The sequence below is a fragment of the Tachypleus tridentatus genome, chromosome 13 (assembly GCF_004210375.1).
Source record: "Tachypleus tridentatus isolate NWPU-2018 chromosome 13, ASM421037v1, whole genome shotgun sequence".
NCBI lineage: Eukaryota > Metazoa > Arthropoda > Merostomata > Xiphosura > Limulidae > Tachypleus > Tachypleus tridentatus.
The window spans coordinates 206,239,413-206,266,750 of NC_134837.1; the positions used below are offsets into that span (position 1 = coordinate 206,239,413).

A 27,338-nucleotide genomic window follows, 5' to 3' on the forward strand; every position below is an offset into this window, starting at 1 on the left:
TCAAACGAGTAACAGAAGTGGAGGAAAGAGATCATATTCTCCAAGTTTATTAATAATTGCAATCTGGTTTTTGGGAGTTATAATACGTTATTGGTTTTGAGAAATGTCGAAATACGAGTTTCTCTGCAGGGGTCTTTTACACATTTTTCGACATACGAGGTCTGTGTGTGGTTATGAGGTCCATGAGTACTACCAACCTCATGTGTATATATACGAGGTCTGTTCAAAAAATACGCGGACTGACGTCATAAAACAAAATGTACTTTATTTAGAAGTGACAGGTCTGGGACCCCTTCAAAGTACTCTCCTCCCCATCGCACACACTTATCCCAACGGTGTTTCCACTTGTTGAAACAGTCCTGGTACGCTTCTTTTGTAATGTCCTCCAGCTCCTTCGTAGCATTTGCCTTAATCTCGGGAATCGTCTCCAATCTTCTTCCTTTCAAGGGTCTTTTGAGTTTGGGGAACAAGAAAAAATCGCAAGGAGCAAGGTCAGGCGAGTAGGGGGGGGGGAAAGAACAGTGATCGAGTGTTTGGCCAAAAACTCACGAGTTCTGAGGGCTGAATTTCGCAACAACGCGGTGCATCTTCAATTTTTCGGTCAAATTCTCGTAACAAGATCCAACTGATATCTCACACTCTTCAGCAAGCTCCCTGACAGTCAAAAGTCGATTTGCCCGCACCAGGGTGTTGATTTTGTCGACGTGTGGATCGTCAGTTGACGTGGAAGAACATCCAGGACGCTCATCATCTTCAATGGACTGTCGACCATCCTTAAAACGTTCATGCCACTTGAAACATGCCGTACGCTTCATAGCAACATCACCGTAAGCTGTGTTAAGCATAGCAAAAGTTTCAGTCGCAGATTTTCCAAGTTTAACACAAAATTTCACAGCAAGTCGTTGCTCCTTCAGTTCATTCTGAAATCCGCCAAACAAAAAAATCGCACTTCACTTAAAACCGCGTAGCTAATACACAAAGATATCTGCAATCGGGAAATGGCGTCGTAATCAGCTGATCTGTGCGAACCTAGCGGATTCCCCAGGAACCAACTGGAGCCGCGCAATTCAAACAGTCCGCGTATTTTTTGAACAGACCTCGTAAGATAAATTGTTATATTTACAATATTAAGTATTTTTTTCTAACTGAAAAATTCACTTTATTCTAGAATTCCTTGAAATTATTAATTTTAATCATTTTGGAGGTTACTTTCACAGCTTTGGATATATTTGAAATATGTTTATAAAATTAACTTAAAATTTAATAAATATTTGAATGAAATACAGAATTTCAGGGTTTTCTTAAATACAGTTGAAGCCCAATCCTAAATAAGAAAATTGTGTGAAAACAACAACATACAAAAAATTCCAAATTTTATAGTAAAACAAAAAATTAAACAGGTTTGGAATTGTATATATGTAAAAACGGCTGGTTTGGGTTGAGAAAACTCAAGTCCAAAATAAACCAATACAAAGGAACACCTTTATAGTTATATTGCCCCCCCCCCGCTAGTAAAGCGGCATGCCCATGGATTTACAACACTAAAATCATGGGTTCGATTCCCCTCGGTGGGCTCAGTAGATAGCCCGATTTGGCTTTGCTGTAAGAAAAACAAACAAGTATTATACCTATATTAAAAATTTAATCAAACATCTAAGCACGCTCTCTACATTTCTACACTCAGTAACACAACCCCCTTCAAACATGTGGTGAGCTGTCGGTCAGTTACCTCTTTCTTTCTTTGCGAACCTGACGATGACCGAAGGAGGTGAAAACGTTGTTCGCTCCTCTGCATAAAACAATTTCTCAACCCAAACCAGCCGTTTTTACATATTTTTCTCTACAAGTAGGTTTGGAATTCTTTAACTTGCCACACCAGTGGACACCCATGGACATCTAAAAAAATTGCTAAACCAATGGATTTAAAAAAAAAAAATCAGTTTTGTTAAGAATAAAAATACGCATCAAAACTATTACATAATTCACTTTTAAGGTTGTTAAAAATCAATTAAAAAACCTCTGTCACAGTGTCTTGAAATATTGTACATCAAAGAAAAACATCGTGAATATTTTTTTTTCTCTTTTACGTAAGCGCACAGAAATTTCTCTTTACATACAGCTCAAACTAAATATGATGGGCAAACAATGTATTTAAGACTAGTTATTTTTGGATCAAAAGGTCTTCAACATTTTTACTGTCGAGATAGGATAGTAACGAATTTTTAAGGATTAAAAAAATACATTTTACTTACCAGTTAAAATTAATTTCCCTAGTGTTAAACAGCTTTTAGAATACAGAATAATAATTACTTATCAAAATGACAGGCACTAAAGGCTTATGCTACAACGTTTACACAAGACTGACTGTGTAATCAGAGTTCCTTATATAACTATTAAAAGTTAAACCATTTGCAATAAAAAATACATGCACGCACAAACATCACATACATTAAGGCTCCTGTGAATGCAGAACTACTTTCCACTGGTGAAGTGTCTTCTTAAAAGGAAGGTTTTTTTTTTTTAAAGACAGAAATACTGACGGTGAACTGCATTATCAAATTTTCTTTAACAACCAATGTTCAAAATTCAGATACTAAAATAATTTGTAACTTACTGTTTTGACATTATCTTCTGTGCGTGTGTGATAAGTTGGGTAGCATAGTGTTAAATTTAACACAAGATTGACATATATAAACAATCAACCTAAATCACAATAACAGATACTTTAGAGCATTCTCACTGAACACTAGTCTCCCAGCTTCTTTACAGAGCATAACCACATCACTTCGTACTCCAATAACCAGGCCTAACAACAACTATACCTTGTTTAATCAGGATCTCGTTTTGTTCACCAAATCTGTTTTTGTACATGTACCAATGTTTAGACTGTGAAATTATTTCCAGTAAGTACTAGTAATAATACAATTAATTTTATGAACAAGAAGTGGAGTGGAATGTTATTCTCAAAAGACAATTCCATGACTTGTCCAAATAACTTACACAAATACAAACCAAGTTTGCTTTCATTAAAAAAGAAATCGCACATGCTTACATATGCAGACAATACAAAAAGAACCCATGGTTCTTCATTACCCTGCATTAAATAATGAATTTATGTTAAAATAGAATAAAATCTAATTTCCTAGATCCACATTTTTAACTGTGAAAACTTTATTGGTGGGTAGTGTAACAAATTTCTCAAGCACACAGTTTGATATTTAAAATACATCACGTTGATCTGAAAAATAAAGTAGAAACGAACTGGTAAGTGGCTTTACATAGATAATTAAAAATAATGATAAAGTAGTTAAGTGACTTCTCCCAGCCATCCTGCTTCTTACTTCACCCTGTAGAGAACTGTGTATATATTATTTTTTCATAACCCCAAAGTAGATAACTGTTGACATTTAATACTCAAAGCTTCCAATAATATTTTACTCAAAATTACACTTTAACCCATTAAAACTGTATGCAAGATGTGTGTATGTAAAACTGAGAAGACCACAGTTTATTACACAGCTAAGCCTTACAAAAACAAAACACAAGTCTTTTTAACTTGTAAATTTTCTTGACCACTGCATGTTTTCATCAAATAAGCCTTAATAAAATCACTAGATAAACTTTATCAAAAGATTGATACATTTTTAATCAATTATGGGATGCAAGAAAAACACACAAATTAAAGGAAAAAATGTATAAATTTTAAAGCTTGGATTTAAATATATTTTTTATAATCACAATTATATCCAATTACTATAAAATAAATATATTAAATCTTAATCTTTATTTACCCTTTTTATTTTGTTTTTTAATCAGCACTCATTGAAATGTGTTATTCAAAGTGGACGTTAGGAATATAGAAGTTTATAATGATGAAACTGAAGTGCAAACCGTAAAAAAAAAATAAAAAAATCCAGCAAATATTTATTTCTATAACAAGAAGCTTTCTTCAGAATTAAAATTTGATAATCTTATATAGAATTGGATCATTTATTTCAATTCCCCATAATGTTTATTTATCTTCTTTGACATGGAATGATCACTGTCGTCTGAAGTCTGTACACAAATTACATATATACACGCACACACAATGTTGAGCTGAACCTGAATTGGGAATATCTTCTTTGTGATAACAGTACATTTTAAACTTTTACACCAGAGAACTGAGGTTTTTATATCTTCATTATGTGCCTTTATAGCAAAGTTTCTATCCTTTTCAAACCAGGCAAAACAAAATATTTCTTCTAGTCACATGAATGACTTTGCAACATATTTACAGATTTATGTACATAAACATTATGTACAAATTTGAAGGAAAAAAAGGAAAGCAAAGGAGCATAAATAAAGAAAATATTTAGACTGAAGTACTGTGGGTGCAGATAAAACTGTTGTGTACTTAAACATCCAATGTCGATACTTCTGTACCACGTACATGGTTGTCATTCAGTCAAAAATTATCCTTCCTCTAGAATCAAACCAAATCTATTGTGGTTCAGTTGGTGAAAGTTGCCCTTATACATTTCTAGTTGTCTTATTTTTTTAATCATTTTTAATATATTTGTGAGTGGAGTTGTGGAGATGGCTCCAATGTTAAGCTCTGTCATTACACGCGATTCTCATTCAACTGAGTTGTCTAATGCCATGTATGGCAGTTTATGGATATTTGATGCAGTTTTATTTCATGATGATGGAAGATGATAAACACACATTCCGAGATAAGGATGATGATACAATTTTTTTTCTCCCACAATAATCTAAGAACCCCTCAAAGTTGGACAAAAAAAACATCAACAACAACATCCAATTGATCATTCCAAAACACATTTTCACACAAAAATTACAAACTTGGCAGTAACAAACCAGCTACAAGAAACCTAGATCATTTGACCAAGTTGTCACCTTCATATCTTTTGCTAATGTTCTTCTTCCTTTTATTAGAAAAACTACGGTAGTGCTGTCCACCCCCTTCCCCATAGCCCACTGTGGCTGATGGACAAGAGTAACAATGGCCTAGATGTGGAACACTTGAATTTGAGAAACGGCGTTGTTTAGGCCAGTGGAATGTCAGCTTCTCGCTAAATTCTGAAGATTGTATGCTGGTTTGAGGCCCCCTGCCGACTGGTACATGCTGTGGTGACCTACTATAATGCCCCCTGGCACCTTTAGCTGATTGACTAGAGCTTGTCTGGATCTGCTGCACATTCTGAGGTTTTTTTCCATTTATCACCTGGTGGCTCTGATCACAAAGAACTTCAGAATCCTATTTAAAAAAACAAAAATATTTCAGGGTATTCACAGAAGGCCACAAAGAAACTATACATTATGATATCTGAGAAAGACCCTACCATTTATACCACATAGTTTATTGAGTACTTGGAAAAAAAAAGAACCACAACTGTATTACAATGTGGAAAAATTTAGTTTCCCTTACCGTGTCACTACTAATGCTGGACCCAGAACTTGCTGGTGTGCTACACAATGAAGAGCAGCTTGATGAATGACTATTGGGATATACAGTAGGGCATTTTTCAAAAGCACTGGTCCCATGAGTTGGATTTTTTCTAAAATGATTAACAAATACTTGTAACAAAATCAACCACTTACTTACAAGTTGTATGTATTTTTTATTATGCTGCACCATGGAAAAAAAAAGATTCTAACCAATTTATTAAGCAAACTTTAATTGTAGCAATTTTAACTACTTGAAAGTATTTAACAAGACACTTACTGTACCCTAACATTATTTACACCATCAAATGTCTGACAAAGGGAGTTCTTTGGGGACGTAGAAGGAGAGTGGACAGTGAATACTTTTGCAGGAGGATCACTGACAGGAAATGTTTCGCGTATCCACTGCCGATATTCCACTACCTCATCAGTCACACGAATAATTCTTCCCAGGATGCTGTTATTAAACATCAACTCTATAAGATATACTGACATACTAAGCTTTCATAATATTGTATTCATGTACAAGATAACACCAGAATCTAGCATGACACAGTAATAAAGCTGAAAACCAAGATATTTGGACTTGCACCTAAATGTACTAAGTTTTACTGGTGAAAACAATACACAGTCTGATAAGTCAGTCTTAATACATGTACAATTATCAACATAAATTAGGTGAATCCATCTACCTTTTAAATTTTTTGTCACACAAATTAAATACAGTCTTAGATGACGTTACAAGAAAAATGAGATATATTGAATAATAAACTAGTTTTAGACTTTATACACATATTTAACTTTTGCTTTGCAAATTGTATATTTCTACAATCCTATTTGAACCTGCATTTCTCATGCTGTAATATGTTTTTTGACACAAGTTTAAATTTTCTTTCACTGACAAAATTTCACAACCCCTTTGTTAAACTGGTCAGATAAAAAAAATATATATTAACAAAAATACAGTACAACCTAAACTAATGGTACCCTTCCAACTCCATCCTAATGCCTTCTATAGTAAGGTGATCTTAATATCAAAAATGAACCACACAAAGCTAGATTCCACACTGATCACATTAAATTCCTGAATTTTAAGACAATTTTATACAATTCTTTTGTCAAAGGTCATGACAAAGCAACAGCTAGAAACCTTATAAAACTTGTTCTGTGTGAAAGTCTGATCTTTAATCAGAATTGGATAAGTGACTAAAGATGTCTGAATTTGTTCATGACCTGTAAGGTCACCACACGTCAAATCCTGGAAAAAGTTTAAACGCTTCTTTTCCCAGGGAGTTTGATCAATCCTTCTTGAAGTTATACAAATTAACAAGTGGAAAGAAGTGCCTAAAAGTTTTATAGAATTTTAAATAAAACATTTTAGGTCAAAATGGGGTAAAAACTAGGAATCTTAAGATCATGGGGCCTTTTCAAATCAATCTGATAACTTTGTTTTTTTCTATCTTAAAGTACTGTTTCTCCACAAGTCTCATTGGCTAAAGTTGAAACCCATCTACCTGATAAACAATCTGGAAGGATAGTTAAGCTTACCAAGCCTCTACAGTGATTAAACTAATTGGAAAACACATTCCTATTCCATTAACATTAATGGGTACTGTGACCTTACTGCCCTTCAGTGATTGTGTTTAGTGCCATTGAAAATAAGAGAAAATCCAAAGCCAAGTGCTCTAAAAATAAATTTTCTGGTCAGTGCTATTACGTATTATTTGCTGGTTTTTTTTTTGAGACCATTAGAGTTGGTTACAGTTTTAATTACCTAGAAACTGATTTTCTGTATGTGTTCAGTACTTCCCAACATTAACACATGAATGTCCAATTTCTAAACACACTAGGATTAATTTTGCACAGTATCTGACTCTAAAACCAATAACTTAGGTGAATAGAGTAAAAGGGCTGTGCTACTTTCTTTAACACTGAATTACGTAGACAAATACGGTTTGTGTTTACACCTCAATAACAATGTAATTGGTGTACCAGACACATCCGTGCCTAACAGAAGTTAAGGAGGGAATAATTAATGTTATAATTGTCTTACCAAGGGAATGAAACACTACACTTACCTATGCCTGGAGTCTATGCAATGTATCGGACGGGGGTGAACAGCCTTCGTTAGGACCAGATAAGCATATTCAAATGCTTTTTTAACATTTAGAGCACCATAAGAACTCTTCCCAATGTCATTTCCTGTAGAAAGTAAGCAAAATATTTCAATTTCTACCCATCTCTGTTATAAATGTTGGTTAGTTGCACTGAATGAGGGTTAAGTACATTCTTAAACACTTAAATAATTACACTATTCCCATAACCAACTTCTCTCTTACAGCAAGCTTCCAAAATCTGAAAAAAGTTAAGGCAAGATTAAAATAGTAATTACTTTAGAAGTGGTGTTATATATTTTAATAATTAACTAGTGAAATTATAGACAAATTCAAGTAACTTCAACCCTGAGAAGTCAATATAGGACATGTACTTTTACAATAACACTGAGATGTGATTAAAATATTAATATTTAGTAAATGTTGACACTAGTTTTATTTTTTTTGGCAATTCTTAAACTCTGAACTTGATTGAATACATGTTCTAAATGAAATGAAGGACAAACTGTTTAATGTTTCAAAAACATTAGCTGCACTGATACACAAAACAGAAGCCAAACTATATGTTGAAAACTGAATTTTGAAAAACGTGAAAAGTTTGAGAGGTTTTGTCAATTGCCCCTCTCCTAACAATATTATGTTGCGTTTCCTTCACCAAGATATTTCCATTGTGTTCCCAAAAATATCTAATTGTGCCTAACCTGGAGTTAGAGGATCTTCTATACACAATATCGATGGTCGTGAACCATCAGTCATTCCTCTCTGAACTTCTTCTTTCGCCACATAAGCTCCACCATTCGTCACACGGATTCCAGTCTTTAAGTAGTTGAAGTGTCGACCGTACAACTCAAAGAACTCAATAAGTAAAGTTCCTACATTTGTTGTGAGACAAGCAGGGTCATATGTTGGATGCAACTGATAAAGATAGAAAACACAAAGTGACACAGCTAAAAAAAATCCAAAGATTCATCAGGCAGTATTCCAGCAGTGCAAGTTTACCTTTTTAAAAGGAAACCACCTGAAAATGTTTGAATAGCAATCACATACTAGATGTCACTTGTATTAAAAAAAACAACAAAAAAACATGACCTTTTGATTTGGACAATGCCCACTACTTAAACCAAAGCTGCAGTTTATTAAAAATAAAACATCCCCAAATGATTAAAACACCCCCAGTGCACTGAAACAGACTAACAATGAAACATAGTAGGAGAGGGGGGGGGCAAGTTTAGTAGCTACACTGTCTCGTTAAAGTGTACTGAATGATTAGTGTACAAAATGCAAGAAAATTGTTAGGGCAGACTAAGTATAAACCATTAAATATATGCAAGTTTTGATGTTGAAAAAAGGCCACCAGTGTAATTGTACTCTTTTCCCTCTCTAAGGAATATAACAAATTAACTTACAATAGTGTTAAAAAAAATATGACTGATAGTAACACCCTCTTACAACTTGTTTTACTCAACAATCGCATTTACTGATCGAATTGTCAGTGTTATAATGTTCTGTGATTTTTAGATTATTATATTCATTAGGTGCACTTAATTTATCAATACTTAACATTGTGTTTTGCTTAAGTCAGTTGCCAATCTTTAAATGCGAACATAGCGTGTAGTTACATGAGTGTTCCAAGTAGCTTCAAGAATATGAATGTAAAAAGTATGCATTTCCTATTGTGCTTGAAAATAACAATTACTGTTCTACAGAGCAATTTTTATTTCATTCACATGGATTACCCATAAAATAAAGAGGTTCTTAACCAAATATCATTATGCAAGTTGGTATCACTGAGTGTCAAAACCTGTGTAGTAACACACTCAAGCTTTTTTACAGTCGTACGTTTGTTACTCAAACAAATTAGTTTGTAATAACAAAAGCAATACTATAGCTCAGGTCTTCTGAATTTAATCCTAACACAAAATAATCTCAATGATGTCTACCCTGACAAGACCAGACAGTTTACTATCTCTGTGAAAAACATTTATATTATTAAGGTTGTGCCATTTAAGATTTTAATATTTCTGAAGTTTCTGCTGTAAATCTTTTTCTAAATTGGCAAGACCCATTTTGTACATAAATTATTCTTAATTTGTTTGATTTCATCAATGTTTTGTTTAATAATCTAATTTCACAAATGAAGCAGTCCATTTCTTGTCACAAGTCATTCACACACATGATGCAACTGATATCTATCATAGAACAATGACCCCACCTTTTAATAAGGAGATAGTTTTAGCAAGAGTAATATTATATTTTGCTTGTCAGATTGACTTGTATTCAATTATTAACAAGAACTTTTGAGAGAAAGTAAAAGATTGAGTAACATGTCAACCATGTTATATGTGTCACCTATTCTTCTTGTCTGCCACCAGGCCATAATATGACAGATACAGTGGTAGTCGAGTCCGTTTATATTAGCAAATTGCTTGACCAGCAACTGTTGTGATGTGAACCAGATTAGGTTGAAGGGTAATGCTTCATTCATTTATGTCAGAGCACATCAAAATTAGGGGAAGGTTTTGTAACACCATATTAATAACTTTAGTATCAAATGTATTTAACTATTTTATTGAATTAACTCGATCATTACACATGACAACTGTCAAAACAGCCAGCTAATTAATTAACCCTTAAACATTTGGAATGTTGTAGGTAGCAGCATGAGTTGATGATGGTTGCTATTTAAGGGTTAACAAGTTCCTCTGTGTGATAGTAAAGAAAGAATTAGTTTTTAATAAATTAGGATTCTTGTATTTGTGTGTGTAATATATTCAATAAAAAACTATTTGTATCATCTAAATGATATGCTGTCACAGGACTTAGCACACCACATTTGCCAAACTCCAACATTCTTATTTAATGTCTCATCACAGGATATATCTATCTTTCAAAAGATCATAATGTATCAAGCCAAATTCCAAAATTCTTATTTAATGTCTCATCACAGGATATATCTGTATATTTCAAAAGATCATAATATATCAAGCCAAACTCCAACATTCCTATCTAATGTCTCATCATAGGATATATCTATCTTTCAAAAGATCATAATATATATTAGGAATAAAAGGGACAAACAAAAAGGAGTCTAGTTATCTGTCAAATAGTCCAAAACTTGGGTCTCATTATTGCTTTGTTACTATTGCACTGAAAGTTACCACTTAAACCTATGTGTTCAAACAGACTTTGAACATAAATCACAGCATTAAAATTTAACACATTCCTACTGATTATTACAGATGTTCAAAGCTAAGAAACAAAGTTTTCAAAGCCCCTACAAATAACACACAAAGTTTAATTTAGCATTTTCATAAACAAGAAAATATAATACTTAGGTAATGTTAAACCTTTTTGGTTAACTTTCTTGCTTGCAAGAAATAAATATAAGCTTAAGAGATCAGAAAAAATAATAAACAAACAAGAAATGTGCTATTTGAAATTCAGAAACCTAGAGATAATCACTACCAACTCGGAAGTACTTAGAGTAAAAATTGTACAAATAAAATATTTTGTAGTTAAATTTTCAAAGTTTGCTCTTGTAGTGACTTGAACATTCACCAGTTCAGAAAAGGGTTATGTTTATCACAAATACTTCAAACATATCAGCAGTACAAAACTCAGATTCTACAAATAGCTGATAAAGTAAAATTTATTAAAAGATAAACTTTTCTTAAAGAGGACAGTTTACAATTTTTTCAGTTGCCACATATAAACATTACTTACAATACTTTGGAATTTATAGAAAAGAACATTACAAAGTTAAAAACTGATTGATTACAAACTCCAACATGTAACTCCCAAATTACAATTAGTTGTGAAAAATAAAATGTTCGATTTGGGAGAGAGTATAAATACTTCCAGCAAATTTGATCAGGGTTTAACTATTTGAATAATTTTGAACACGTCACAAACACTTTAATATCATACACTCACAAATGTTTCATTTTTTAAATTATCCACTGACAGAAAGAGTGAAGTTTGAAATCTGAAAGTTCAACTTGCATTTATTTTTGCTGACAAGTCACAACATTACTTTCATCTTACATTAGTTTCGGTTTTAAATGCTATAAATTAGTGAAAAAACACCGAAGAGAAACCTATTCTAATGACGATGTAAAGCATGTAATTTTTTTCTTCAGATTTTAAAAATTCACTTCAAATCATTTTTTTTTCTGTATCTCAGCAACTTATAACAAAAACTCCTACACAGAGTTCACTTCGAAACCGATGTCACCTTTGTATCCTAGGGATGCCAGTATAATGAAATGTTTTGTAATGTTCATGCAATTTTCCTAACAATAGTTTTAAAATAATAACCTGTAGGAAGTTGATCGTTAACAGGATGAGGCTGTAAGAGCTAATTCCTCCTGTGAAAACCTCATTCAAATCCCTCTGAAGAAGAAAATGTTTCAAAACAAACACCAACTTTGGCAGGATTGAAAATCTCTTCTTGAATTCCTGGAAAATGGAAAAAATACAACCAAACAAATCATATTTAAATCAGTTTTTAATCATATTTCTGTTTGATTTTGTTAGGAATGAAAACAAACTTTCCTCTACTTACATACATGCATCTAATGAAACAAATCTAAATTATAAAACATCTGAAACTGAAACTTAATTCACATACAATTCCACAGAAGCATTTCTTTTCTTCTAATTCTTAGAAATCATCAACAAAAGCAAAGAAGAATGTGTTAACATGTCAAATCAACCATATCACATCTGCAATATATCTGGCACTGACAAGGCTGTTCACCCAGTATTAGGACTCATCAGAACAGCTGAGATGAGCGACATTTAGTAGTGTTTTGGTACTATATATTATCAACTATCATGAATAATGAATGCTATGGTGTGAACCCAAATAAACAAATCAGTTGTAATTATTACCAGCTACATTTTTTCTATATAAATTAATAACACAACATTACTTAGAGACAAGGAACAATTAATCATATGTGAACATTTAAAACTACTGCATATTTATTCCTTCATAGTTTAAAATGTTAACAATGATAATTTTATCAAGCTTCCATTTCTTTCAACTAAGATAATAATTTTAATCTAGTTTAAATTATTTTCAGTTTGAAAATAGTATCTTAAAAATCCATGACTGACCTACCTTAATGAGTTGTGCACTTTTAATTCCATTACTTGTATTGAAACTGATATCAACTTTCACGTCTGTCTTGATATCAGTAAGTTTAACAATAGGAACCTACAAAACAAATTAGAACTTCATTAAAGTAACATAAAATACAGTTAACAGCACTTCAAGCAGATCTCAAGAAACAGATGCCTCTTCCCACACAATTTTAATAGAAGTACATGCACGTGCAAACAAATACAAAGACTGGTGTGTTCTCAACCCAAATTCATTTCTATGATAAAAATATTCATTTACATACCAATGCGAGTGTATAGAACATAACGTGTGAAAGAGTTGGTTTAGCTTGAAGAATGTTAAATAAATTCACTAAACATAATTCACAACTATCCAGTACATCTGGAAGTTACTAAAATATTAGTAATTTGAAAACTTTAGTCTAGGAAACACCCAACTTTACTAAAAAAGTGCTAATGCAAGTTCAGAAACAGCACGACCAGTGCTAAAAGACAAGAGATACAAGATTTATTAATATGTGAAACTAATTATGTTAGAATTGAATCAGGTGAGCTTCCCCACTGATCTCCATGTATACACACCAATATCCTCACATTACTGTTATTGATCAAAATTCAAGATTTTTCTTTAAACAGCATTTTAACTTTTATTCTCTTTTTTAAAATTTATTAACAGCTTTCTGTTGAATACCATGTTTTTCTCTTTAAAGTTTTGTATTGTGAAATTAAGAGTTTTTTCTCATACTACAAATGGCTGTTGTGTTTAATTACTTGGAAGTGAGGTAAAAGAAACCAACATACTTAAAAGTTACATCTCTAATTAAACAAGTTTTTCTTTCTTTCTATCTAGACAGGTTCAAGAAGATTGTACATCACCTCTAGCATGTGCGTACACTAAAAGTTGTCCAAGGTCTACAAGGAATTAAATACCCTGGAAATTAGAGTAATGTTAATCACATAGGGCCTTGACTGCTGTAACACTTGATAAAACCTAAACAACCATCCTTTTTTCCAATTGATATTTTTTAAAACAGTCAGTTTAAACACATTCATTAAATACTTACTTGAGTTTAACTACAAGAGAATGCAACAAAAAAATTAACTTATTTACAGTTTGTGTGTTAGATGGTAAGTAATTGATATTAGCACAGTTTTCAAACTACCCATCTTAACTCCAGTCCTTAAATTAAGTATACTGTTAATAAAAAACCTACGGAAGCTTTATCAAGCACTTTGACTGATAAGGGATCTGCAATATTCTCCTGTACAAGAACTTTCTTCAAGGTCCACAGTGGTAGGTTCTCCCACTTACCAATTACAACAAGGTCAATGTCACTGTAATAGTGATAAAATAACAACCACTATTAAGATTTTGATAATCAACAATTACTTTCATATACAATATTTCAAACTGCAATGAAGTACTTTGTAATCTAAAATCATATACACATATATATACTTCTGACAAGTGTTTATCATACAACTTCCACTGTAAGTTTTAAAACTGAAATTGTTCATGTCACTCAGAACTACACCCATGACATGTAGTTCTTCATACAAATGGTTAACTCTTGCTCTAGAACACACCATTGTTGATTGTTTGCTGTTCTTTCTTCCTTTTAATTTTTTTTTTCTCATAACTAACTATTCAAAGAGACAGCTCCAACTAAATGAGAATGTTACATAAACAACATAAAATTATATCAATACTGGAGTACAACACTGAACTAGAAAATAAGATGGTAGTTAGTCATGGTAGGATGGGCTGGCCAGTGGATACAGCTGTGTTATCCAAAAAACATACTATGCTTGGATATGAAGACCAAAAGGAACAATGGTAGATCATTTATTTTGAAATAGCATTGCCCATTGAGGAAAAAACAAACAAACAAAACAACAGAACTCCAGGTGGGATGCTGTGGTAAGGATTGCAGTTCTGAAGCTTACAGTAAGACAGTTGCAAATGGCAAAGGTACAGAGGAGGTTCACAAGACCCAGTGTACAAACTCTGAATTGGAAAAGTACAGAAGGTCTCTGTGCAGAGCCAAAACCCCACAGTCCAGTTTTGATCAAAGGCACAACAGATATTTAGCATAGAAAATCAGTCTCCTCCCCAAGAAGTTGAAAAGAGAACACGGAGGATGTTCAGTACCCTTGAGCACTTGACACATAGCTGCTTGATGTATAAAATAAAGATAAGTAAAGCATAACTTCTCTGAGATGGAACTCCAGATCTGGGTGAATACCATTGGCAGCAGAAGTGCATGCAAACAGTTTTGGAGCAAGAAAAAGGTAAAACTGTTTGCTGTGGTCCACTTCAGTAAGCGATTGAGGGCAGTCTGTACCTGTCATTCGATAAACCTCATGCTCAATGACTGTTTGCAACTGTAGGGATGAGTTGTCCACTGATGGCAGTAATCTTTATAAAGAAAAGTGTAACACTCAAGACACAGCCCTGAGGGACTCCAAGTTCCTGTGGGAAAGAACAGGAAAGTATCAAACCCACATGGAGTTGGAATTGCCAGTTCATTAAAACAATTTGTAATCAAAATGGGTAAATAGCCATGCAACCCATACAAATGGAGGGCTTGCAAAATGCAATACCTCCATGTTGTTTCATAAGCTTTCTCAAGGTAAACAAAATACAGAAACAAGATGTTATCTCTTGAGAAAGGTTTCCCTGACTAACATTTCAAGTTCAATCAAGTTGTCCATGGTGGAGAGCTGTCATCAGAAACCACACTGAGTGAATTAGAGGAGGTTGTTTGATTTGAGGAACCAAAGAAGACAGGCATTAACCATCCTTTCTAAGATATTAGAGAGACAGCTCATCAAAGCAATTGCACAGTAGTTTGAAAGAATCTTGGGATTCTTCCCAAGCTTAAAGAAAGGTAGGACAATGCCCAGTGCCAAGCATCAGGAAGATCATTCTCCTGCTAGATCTGATTAAAAACAATCAGAAGAACAGCAACAGAAGCAGGAGATAGATGGTGCAGCATTTTGTAATCTACATCATCAGGTCCAACTGATGTAGGGCCAGCCTGAGTTCCACTAGTGTAAATGGTCGATTATAGTCATAAAGACAATTAGCTTGGAAGGAAAGAGATGATAGTTTTGCCCTTGTTCTGATGGCTCAGAAGGGAGGAGAATGAAGTAGAAGTGCTAGATGCATGAGAAAAGCTTTAGTTGAGAGTACTGGTGATCAGCAACTTCCTGGCCATCAGAGAGCAAGATCAAGGAGGGAGGAAGCAGAAGTCCATTAACCTTTTGAATCTTGTCCCATATGACTTTGGAACTGGCAGTAGAAGAGATGCCAAAGGTGTAATTATTCCAAGACTCCTTCTGCCTTTGACATCTGACTTGCAGAGCAGGTGCATGATTCCACTGAAATGCAATGTACTATTGAGAGTGAGGGACACCTATGAAAAGTATTTCAAGCCCATTTTTTAACCTTTCTTTGCCATGTGGCAGGCAGGATTCCACCAAGGACAAGGATACTGTGGGAAACATGTCAAGGTTTTAGTAATACACTGAGCATCTGCCTGGAAAATACAGTCACTCACTGCTGACAAGCAGTCGTCTATCAATGATTTACAGATGATGGCAGGATCAAGTTCTGAGAGAGCAGTGAAATAGGGTCAGTTGGCCTGGTCCAACTTCTGTCAAGGCACAGATGGCATCAATCATGACCAGTTTCTCTCAAAAATGATGGGAAAATTATCACTGCCCCCTGTGTTACTGTCAACCATCCAAGAAAAGTGAAGGGGAGCAGATAGAAAAATCAATAGCAGTAAAAGACCAGACTCATGAAAATAAGTATAGGAACCAGTATTGAAGAGATTGGTTGTGATCCAAGAGCATATGCTCTGTGGAGAAACCTGTCTCATCAATATCAGCACCACCCCAGAGGGGACTATGTCCATTAAAATCACCCAGGATTAAAAAGGGGGACAGTAACTGCTCAATGAAGGCATCAAGGTCTAACTGATCATAGGTCTATTCAGGAGCCAGTAGAGAGAAAAAAAAAAGTGATGGTACGACCCAAAGAAGCATGGATGGTTACAGCTTCCAAGGGTGTATTAAGTGTCAAAGACAGGATGGGCAAATGCTGATCAACCAGCAGTGCCACCCACAATGCACTCATCCATCACACAACCCGTCATTTCTGGACAAAGAAAACTGCCAAAAGGTAACTGTACAGTCAGGTTTCACAAGGAAAGACACACAGGATGGTAAGAATCAATCAAATCCTTCATGTCATCTATATTTGAACAAAAACCTCAACAGTTCCACTGGATCAGAGGGGCCATTTTTATTTACGTGGAACCCTTCTGTAATTGACCATGTTTTTTACTTTATTAGACAAAGTTCTATCGACCTCCACGGATTCTGCCCTGAGTCGAAAAGGCAGGTCTGCCTGTGGACAAAGATTCCAGTGACTGAGGGTGTGACAAATGGTCAGTTTACTTTTCAGGGCTGCAGAAGAAGATGAACCTGAAGAAACACCTGAACCCAAAGGAAGTTGAACTGGAGAGTCACTGGAAGAAGTGGCAAGAACAGAGATGGAAGTAGACATAGATTTGTTGACTCTTAATTATGTTTCGTAAACGATTCTGCCGGCGGTACGGAGAGATCTGTTTGCACTCCCACTGGAGTGCAGCAGTATGTGTCTGATATGGAACTGGAGACTAATTTCCAAGCCTTTGGGTAAGAGATACTGTTTATAGTCTTCAAGCATCGTACTTCTTTCTCCTCCACCCATTTAGGGCAAGAAATAAAGTGAGAGGGTGTTGACCACTATAGTTAACACTGCATGATTCTAGTTTGCACTTGTAAGCTTCTTGGTCTTTGCCACTATAATAAGCACACATTAAAGCACTGCGACATGATGTTTTGAGTGACTAAACTGTTGACAGTGAAAACATCTGAGGGTTGGGAATGTATAGCCATACCTTACAGTTCAGATAACCTGCTCTGACTGTGACAGAAGGACGTGGTGATGTACACATCAATATAAGAACATCAGTAGGATCCATAATTCTGTCTATGCAAGTAGAGATTTGGTACACTGCAAAAAACGTCTTGGTTGGAGAAACCAGGGAGGATCTCTGACTCAGAATGTTCTTTAAATCCCTCTCAACTATAACTTCTCTGGAAAAATTCAAAGTTGTATGGGGAGTAACCTTGATGGGCATATCCCCAAAGGCCTCCAATTTCAAGGATTTTGGTATGTTGTGGTGAAGATGTTTGCATCAAAATGTCTTCAATGTGCAACTTCTTTACTGACTTAGGGGAGCTGGCAAGACTCTTTAAATCCCTTCTGAATAAAAAATTGGGCCATTTGCCCTAAGGATTTCTCAGATAAGGAATGGATAATTAGAAATCGAGGTATGGAATTTGACCGTGATGGTCGTTTTTCCGACAATCTGCTTTTTTTCAATTTTATTCATTTTTTCCATAAAGGATGATATACATAATAAAGACTATATTTCAGTGCCCAGGTTCTGTACTTTTAGTTTACCTTCTCTGGGAGGCCCTTTCACCACATATAGGAATCTACCTTTGTGGCTTGTTGGCTTTATTTAGCTTTTATCAAATCCAGTTATTCTGAAAAGCATGAGTTTTCTTCATTCCTTACATGACTGCTCTCTGCAACACCGAGACCACTTTTGTATTTCCAAGCAAGTTTTACATGGTACGGTATTCAACTATAATTTAGTTAACTCATTATGCTTCTGTTTAAATTTAGTTTACTTTATGCTGTTTAAATCAAGGAAGACCTATCTCTTATTACCCAGTTTACCATCATCAACCACAGAAATAACACTAAGAGCTTTTCCATGCTCTGTTTCAAAGGTTTTTTTGAATATGTATATGAAGAAATGAAATCTCAGGTTTAACTTCAAGGTCAATGTCAAAGTATTATGATTTCCTCTTACAATATACCCAGAACTGAACTGTATGCTTCAACTGTGCAACACCAGAATAGTAACAACTGAGGCTAAATCTTATTTTCAAGGGATAGTACAATTTTGCCTAGCTAAATTTTTAAAAGAGCCTTAAGTATGGCTAATAACTGTTTTCAAAGTAACTTTCCCAAGCCTGAACCCAACCACGACCACCTACACATACAGCTAAGCAGTTCAAAAGACACGATTTAAGGGATTTTATAAAAATATCTGGCAAGACTTCTTGTTTGGTATAAGTTCTCATGGCAAAATGCCCTTACCTAGTTGGTAGATACAGGCCTGTCCTGTAGCTCCCAAAGATCTCAACCTGGAAAACAAACACTTTAGATACAAACCAAACAATGAGTAGTTTATTGCATAAAGTTTTCATTTTAGGTTAATTTTAAATAATTTGTATATTATCTTTATGAAGCTTCTGATAAAATCACTCTCTTTATCTTATTTCACAGCTTTTAACATTCTTTCAACCAATTTAATAGACCATTTTGGTGTAGAGTATTAGCATTATAACATCACCAGTATTGTATTGCGAAATGTCAACCAATCACCTAATTGTAGTCTTACCTTCATATACAGTCTTCCTCTATAAATACCTTTCACATCTGTGACCCTCTGTTAGTCTTTTAGTTAGTTTACTAGGGGGAATTAGGAATAACTTAAGTCTCATAAGATAATAAAACCTCTTAGGTAGGATATTATTGGAATTATGGCCAAAAATATTATTGACAGTGTGTGTGTGTGTGTGTGTGTGTGTGTGTGTGTGTGTGTGTGTGTGTGTAATGAAAAAATGCATTCTAATCTTTACATGTAAGAGGAGTATAATTAGTTATATTCATTAGTGGTTTTATGTTATAATGTATGTAGGTTGCTTGTAGAGATTATCAATTTAACATTTTGTTCTTCAAAACAAGAATAAGGTACACAGGACGTACACCTTTAGTTTACTGTATTTGTTTCTATTGTATTACTTAAGCTCAGGAACAACAAAATTCTATTGCAAGAAGGGCCATTCATCTTTGTTTCCAAAAACAGTTAACTTACACAAAGCAAAAATGGAACATCCACCCTTTCACAATGGAATGTAAATTTTAACACATGCATGGTTTTTGGCTTTATAAAACACACCCTGAAAACACTAAAATTTTAAGTGTAATAAATCAAAGCTGGTTAAAAGTCAATACAAAACATTAAATGTCTCACTTTTGCTTGAGGCCATAAAGATGTTATCGTCAGTTTAATTCTCTTCACTACATCAAACCTCATTTGGTGTTCCTCGGGACTAGGCATCATATACAGATAAAAGTCCTCGATTTCTTCATGTAATCTGTTAAATAACACAGAGCACAGAAGGAGGAATATTTGAGAAGTGAAAGTCTTCAGGTTAATAAACAGAGTTGTACACAAACACACAAGTCATACATCACTTGTAACTCTTCAAAATTCATAAGCTATCTTTAAAAGCAACTAATGCAATTATACATGATGTTTGGAATAATTTTTTTGATAAGCAAAAAAAAACTTTAAATACCAGTTTGACTATGTGCCAAATAATACTTATAATGTAGTTGAATCTTACGCATGTTTTAATTTTTTATGAAAGACTAAAGGAATGCAACTTGTGACAACCTGTTATACAGTGTCACTTCAAATAAAGCAAAACTGAGAAGTCATCCTGCCGTATAATTTTTAATATAATCAGAATAAAAATCCTTTTTGCCCATTGCAAGTTAAAGGGGGAAAAATCTTTCACCTATCGTAAGTTTGAGTGGTAATTTTAAACAGCTTTGATAACATATGTGTAGGTGTTGAGATTCTTTAAACATTAACATATAAATGTTTAATCACAAAACACCATAATTAGTTTAGCACAGTATCTGACTCTAGACCTATGCGACAAGACGAATAGAGTAAAAGGGCTGTGCTTTTCTTTATATCAATAAAAAAACAATGTGCTGAACTACTTTTTTAATAGTTGAAATTCAGACATGAGCCACAGCAACTTACTGTATTTAATTAATGTACATACTTAACACAAGTTGCATTATTTTATTCACATGTTAATAACCTTTTACTATGTTTAAATTTAAAAAAAAACTGAAGGGAAAATACTGTGGGACCCAGACTCGAGCCTAGGACCTTTGAATAACTAGTGCTGTGCTCCATTAGTTTGTTTTCTTATAGCAAAGCCACATCAGACTATCTGCTGAGTCCACCGAAGGGAATCAAACCCCTGATTTTATAATTGTAAATCCGTATACTTACCATTGTACCGACAAGGGACGGCTCTATTAGTAAGTTATCTAACAGTACGAGCCCTACCTATCAACATTCACTTGTGTACCACGTTGCTACAAATGTTATCACAAAACTATGTTACATAAGGCATACACTAAATCATACAAATTTTGTCACAGAATTACATTTCTTTCTAAATTACTTAATATTTAATAAAACATTATTCAAAAGTCTTGGGTTCAAATCTTAGTCCCAGAAATTATTTTCACTTCTCAGCTTTTGCTTTAGCTAAATATAAAATGTATAAGATTTATTAAGAAGTTTAAAGTATGGTACTCCTGAAGCCCAGTACCTTAAAGACAACTATTTAAATACACCTCTCATCATGATAGATTACCTCATGACTTAGTTTTACAATATTACATAATTAAATTATTTTGAATACCACTTTAGCTATACACACCCACACAAAAGAGTATTTTAATAAAAAAACAACTTGGCGTATTATAATCAATGGAAATATAAACTTTTTCTCAAATTGGGTGGAGTGGTGGTTCAATTTCATTATAATTTTCTACCTCAAGTTTAACAGTATGTACCACACTCTTCTACATAATAAATTTTCTTAGGTTGTCAAAAAAACAGGTAAAAATGATTTACTGTGCTGTACTCTCAACAGAAGTGGTAAACCTTAGAATAAAAAGAATTTTTATAGAAAAAATTCACCTTTTGATTATATTACAATTATGAAGAATTAATTTAAAAACGTGCATTTCTGTTATGTGATGCGTAAAATGTTACACAAAAATGATGGTTACAGTTAAATTATTGTCAAGAGGACCACTCACTAGTAATGGAATAAATAACCTCCGAAAATGACGTACAACCAGCCTGACCATATGTGGGTTTGAATATCTTTCTATAAATAACTTTAATACAAGAAAGGAGTCAACAATATTAATCTCCTATTGATATTATGATTATTACATTCACTGATAGTCATTAAAAGTCACATTACATAACAGATAAGGCACAGATATTGTTCCTGTTGAATTGTAATTAGTAGTGAATGACAGGTACAGAGTAGATTTAATGTATACAAACAGTCTTGGAGAACTGATGTATACCTGAGATGCTATCAGTTTCAACTAGACAGTTACTGACCATTAAACATGAAACTTTATCTAAATAATTTATAGATTTATTTATTCTCTTTCCCTCACATAATTGCAACTGCTGTTTGAGAGGTAACCATAAAATTAAAAATACAAAGAAAACAATGCTCAGGTTAAATGTCCAAAAAACATATTACATACACATCTTAGGAGAGTAAAAAAGGACCCTACCCTGATGGTAAGTACTAGGGTTTGAACTGCAAATAATTATGGTTTAAACACTTTGAGTGTGTACAGTACAGGTAGCTTAACAACAAGAAAAATAACACTTATGGTGATGGGTCAAAAGTATATTAAAACAAACAAGACAGGTCTTCCTTGCAATGTAGGCTGAACTCTGGACTGAACACAGTATATGTAAACCACTGAGGATCATTTGTGTGACCATCTCATTTGTAGTGAAACCTTATGATCTGTGACAACTATCTGCCATGTGATTAGAGCATTACTGTGAAAAGAGATATCACTGTCATATAAACAAATAAGAAATGAAAAACACTTAGTGTTTAGAGAACGATAAATATCTCGTTAAGCTAAAGGTAGAAAATATCAGTAAAACAATGAAATCCATAATAAAATATTTACCCACCACTAACATCATGGATAATTTGTTTTTCTTTCTATAAAATAGCCATCATGAAGATTCAACTAGAAGGAACAATCACTACCCACTGATGTCCATTTTTAGTGTTGTGTCAAACATGTTTTTGATTTTTTTCTCTATGGCATGTTTATTTTGGGAAATTTCTAAATGTGGTCTCATTTACTGTTTTACTAGATGATTGTATTACTGGGAAACTTAACCAAAGTAACAAATTTAGGATAAAATGGCTTTTGTGTAACTTATAGCCTTACTTTAGGTTAGTATTACATGTGTTAAAAAAAAAAAAAAAATTCTTATGTTAAACAACCCAACCCACAACTTTGTTCTATTTTCGTCATGGAAAGGAACATTTAAACCTAATCCATAACAACCAGAGGAAGAAATTTATTAGAGCTGAGTAATGAGCAGAAACATGCATACAACTGGTGTTTTCCAAATTTCAGTTATTTAAACACTAGTAAATAAAAAACAAATGTAACAAAAGTAATCAATTATTCTATTAAATATTACTTTAAAACCATCAAAATTAAAGGAATTTTGGGGTCAAAATAAGACGTACTTTATTTCTCCCCATAAACATATGTATACAGTGCAGCTTTTTTCTTAAAACTTTTTTTTTGTAACATGTGTTACTGTTATTTAGCACAAGTTATGGTCAACAACAGATATGACAGTCTGAAATGTTACATGATTCTCAGGAAAAAAAACAACAAAACAAACACTTTCATCTTTAAATGATTAAAATCAAACCAATTATTATTATTATTTATCTTATGATTATAACCATAATTATTCTGAAGACATTTGCTTATAACAAGGATTAACAATACTAGTTTGGAAATGTAACATGAGTTGCATTTCATACAGATGTAAGGCTATGTATAGCCTTGCATGTCTTCAAAAGAACTTGCAAAAAAAACAATGTGAAATCTAAACGTCTTTCCACACAATACACACTTCTGGTTTAATACACATGTACCAACATGTTTCAATAAGCACATACCAAAAAATATTTTAAAAATCCTTTCTAAATTATATTAACCCTATGTCTACAGGTAGGCAGAGAGCCATTCAACACGTTACAATGTATCTAAGTTATCAGCTGTTCATTTTACCCTACATTTGCCATCTAAAAACAGTTCATGGTAAATGAGAATAAATACCAGATACAATATATAGGGATACTGAAAAAAACAACAACCCCAAAAAACTGTACAGGGGGTGCTTTTTTATAACAAACCCACATCACTATCTAATGTGTCTCCTGAGGGGAATCAAACCTCTGATTTTAGCATTATAAAACCAAAGACTTGCTGCTGTCCCACCAGGGAACTCATACAATGGTCCAAAATGTTTTAATCTTCACATGAACATTCTGTAAGCTCACTTGTCAGAGTGGTGTCATCAACCGAGACATTTTGAGTACAAATACTTAACACTGTGTGCAACAGACTTGTACATTTGAGCACAAATCCTTAACACTACATGCAACAGACTTGTACATTTGAGTACAAACTTATGACATTGCTTAGATATAGGTAATAAATTTGGAATCAGTGAATATTCCTTCTCCAATTGTGTGTGTGTGTGTAAAGTTAAAATTGAAACATAACCTGTGATCTAGAGACCTAAAGCTTTCTTTGATTAATTGTCCTCTCTGCCATGAACCATAATTTTGCCTGTTAAAGGTTTATAGGTATAATTTAGCCCAGCAAACCAGACATACAGTTACAACTTTTATAGTGGTGATTTGTTTATAAAATTAAACCAGAAATCACTAAAATCTTTGAGTGGGCTCAAAAAACATTTGCAGTTTTAAAAAAAAGTTTATGCATAAAGTTATACTTTATTAAAGAGCTTTGTTATGTATGTGGGAAAGAAAGACTAAAATTTTACTTCCTATAACTTATTTCAATAAGCATTGAAATTTTCCCTTGGCTGGATGAACCAATCCGGATACTATGGAATTAAATACATTATGTCAAAACATTAAACTTAGCATGAAGTAATTTTGTCTAGCATTTAACAGACAACAACCATCCATTAGTTATAGCTGTAACCCACTGTATTCCAACTGCAAAAAAACATTTCACATTAAATGAGCTGGTAAGCTATGACAACTATTGTCAAAATATTTCCATACAACACATTCACAAGTTTAAAATAACAAAATGAGATAAAATGTTCATTTTAAATCATTTTCCGTGGTTTTAAATTCACACCTTTTCGATATGCAAAGCAAGAATGATTATACAATAAGCTGGTATCGACATCATAAGTTATGTAGAAACCCTAATCTTTATGATAAAAATTTTAAAGAAAAAAAACTCTGAAGGAAAACAAATTGAGGACTTAAATGTTCTTTAAAAATCACAAAACAATTAATACTATTCCATGTTCCAACCAATTTTACAGAGTTTCTATTTTTTCATAACAAATGTTCACCACTGGGCACACATCTGTATGTTTGTAAAATGTACGTCAGTTTTTTCAAACTCATTTTAAAAAACACACAAATTAGTTTGGATTCACATGATTCTAAGTATCTTCTCAAACTTTTATAACGTATAAATAGAGGAAAAGTTACAAGTTGTTTTTTGATTCCAGTAAATTCAATTTCAAATATTAACTTGTGTAATTAAACTTAAACCAATTTGACATTTATACTAGTTACTACAACCAACACCAAAAGCACTGTTATTATTGGATTTACCACAAAAACCTTACTTTACCATCAATTAGCACTTAAGTTTATTTTTCCTTTGTTTTTTTAATAACATCTCAGAGAAACAGGGTCATTAAAAGGTTGGATCACTAGAGATGTTTCTAAATATTTCAACAGAATTTTTAGACATACTTTAGGAACTGTTAACAGAAAAAACTTTGTTGTTCTAAATGCCAAGTTTAAGATTGTAACTTAACAGTGACATGACGCAATTACGAACATAGTAACTAATAGTTGTATAAATTAAAATGAACCAGGTACATTATTTTTAGTTAACACATTGATAAATATTGAGCAATCAAATTGAAATTTAAGTTCTATCTCAAAAACTTGTGTTAGTAGAATATACATTCAAAAGATTCACAAGTACTTTGTTCATTACAAATAAATTTCGAAATTGTGGCCTACCAGTAACATTATGTAGGAGTAGAACAGAACAGATTTAGAAGCAAATGTGCAATATTTATTTCACAAAACACCAAATTACTCTCATAAATGTATCTACTATATGAACGACACTATTACCATACCAACCTATACTACACTTAGCTGTACTACTACTACTAGTAGTAGTGGTGGTGGTGGTGCTGTTATGTTAGTATTTCAAACCAGGCTTACTTAATGATTATATTTAGTCTTTAAATCACACTCTCAGGTTATGTTTATAAAACTAGATAAATTATTGTCAAAACATACCTTCTATAATTCATATTCCTAAAAAATAAATTGAAAACATTAACTTGATATTAATTACGTGATATAAAAAAGAATTTGTATAACTCTCACCCAACAATTCCATAAGCGTAATTTTTCCCCTTTGGTCGCCACGGAGTTCCGCCATATTGCTTTATCAAGTTAACATTTTTATTCAAGTCAAATGTACTCGCTCGGTTCTCTCTTTTCCTTTTAGGACAGTTATAAAACTTAGAATCGTCAGATATCTTATTATAGTCTGATTCTCCAATTGTAATTTTCTTATTGTTCAAAATATTTAAACCAATGCTATTCAAAGGAATGTAGTCCTCCGGCTGAGCTGCATTGCGATTATTTAAATCCATGTTTTCTATTCCTAACTGCGTTTCCCAAATCCGAGACCACAGTTCTAATGCTGGTCCACGCTGTTCAGGTTGAAACCAACCGATAGCTGGATCCATTAAACGTAACAAGGCCGTCTTAGAGGTTGTTTTTTTCCCCGGTGAACTTTACCTTGCAACTGTTTTAAATAAGTCTATATAAAACAATTTGGCTTATGGTAAGACACTTAGGAAACAAAATAAAAAAGAATCTATAATAGATTCACAAATTCGATTGAGAATAACCTATAAAAACCCTACCCTAATAACACGCCTTATTTCCTCGTGTCAGTTCTGTTAGCACGACAGTAAGGATTACTGCGCATGATCACATCAAAAAAGAGTGTTAGAGATTTATATCTTATAGGGGTGAATTACAAAATTCATATTTGCAGCTCTGTTAAGTAGTGGTACAATATAACATACACATCGTAAGGTTTCTTTTAAATAATGCAAAATAAATGATAATTCCAAAGAATAGAAATTAATAAAGTAGCGAACATCAATATTTAAAAATAACAAAAGTTAGAAAATAAACTCGTTTTGCAACATCACAGAATAATTATTGTTTTTAAAGAGGCAATATCTTTCGTTTGAGGCAAAGAAAACGCTAACTGATGCTTTCATAAGATTTCCTAAAGCTACAATTTAAACGATAATTTCCTGAAGAAACAGAACAGTTTAAGTGCATGCAATATATTTTTATTTATTACGTAATTTAAATATTTTAAATAACCCAAAATACTAGTTTGTATATAAAATATAATAGTTGTTGTTTGTGAAATTTTACAGACATGTAGCCGAAGGCTATATGCACCGCCAGTTCATAATTTTGAAATGATAGCTTACATTACCCACCGCAAACTCT

At 33.2% G+C, this 27,338-nt stretch overlaps 1 protein-coding gene across 1 annotated transcript; it reads right to left on the minus strand.

Moving 5' to 3' along the window:
- Nucleotides 1-1,622: 1,622 nt before the first annotated feature.
- LOC143236019 (terminal nucleotidyltransferase 4B-like) lies at nucleotides 1,623-26,780 on the minus strand. The gene is made up of 12 exons (XM_076474228.1): nucleotides 26,184-26,780; nucleotides 19,859-19,982; nucleotides 18,919-18,965; nucleotides 13,904-14,024; nucleotides 12,688-12,783; nucleotides 11,880-12,020; nucleotides 8,264-8,477; nucleotides 7,527-7,650; nucleotides 5,729-5,905; nucleotides 5,432-5,561; nucleotides 4,900-5,260; nucleotides 1,623-1,908 (listed from the first exon to the last, which is right to left on the minus strand). The coding sequence occupies exons 1-12, from the start codon at nucleotides 26,549-26,551 to the stop codon at nucleotides 1,841-1,843; spliced, it is 1,971 nt and encodes a 656-aa protein (XP_076330343.1). The 5' UTR covers nucleotides 26,552-26,780; the 3' UTR covers nucleotides 1,623-1,840.
- Between the last annotated feature and the right edge of the window lie 558 nt (nucleotides 26,781-27,338).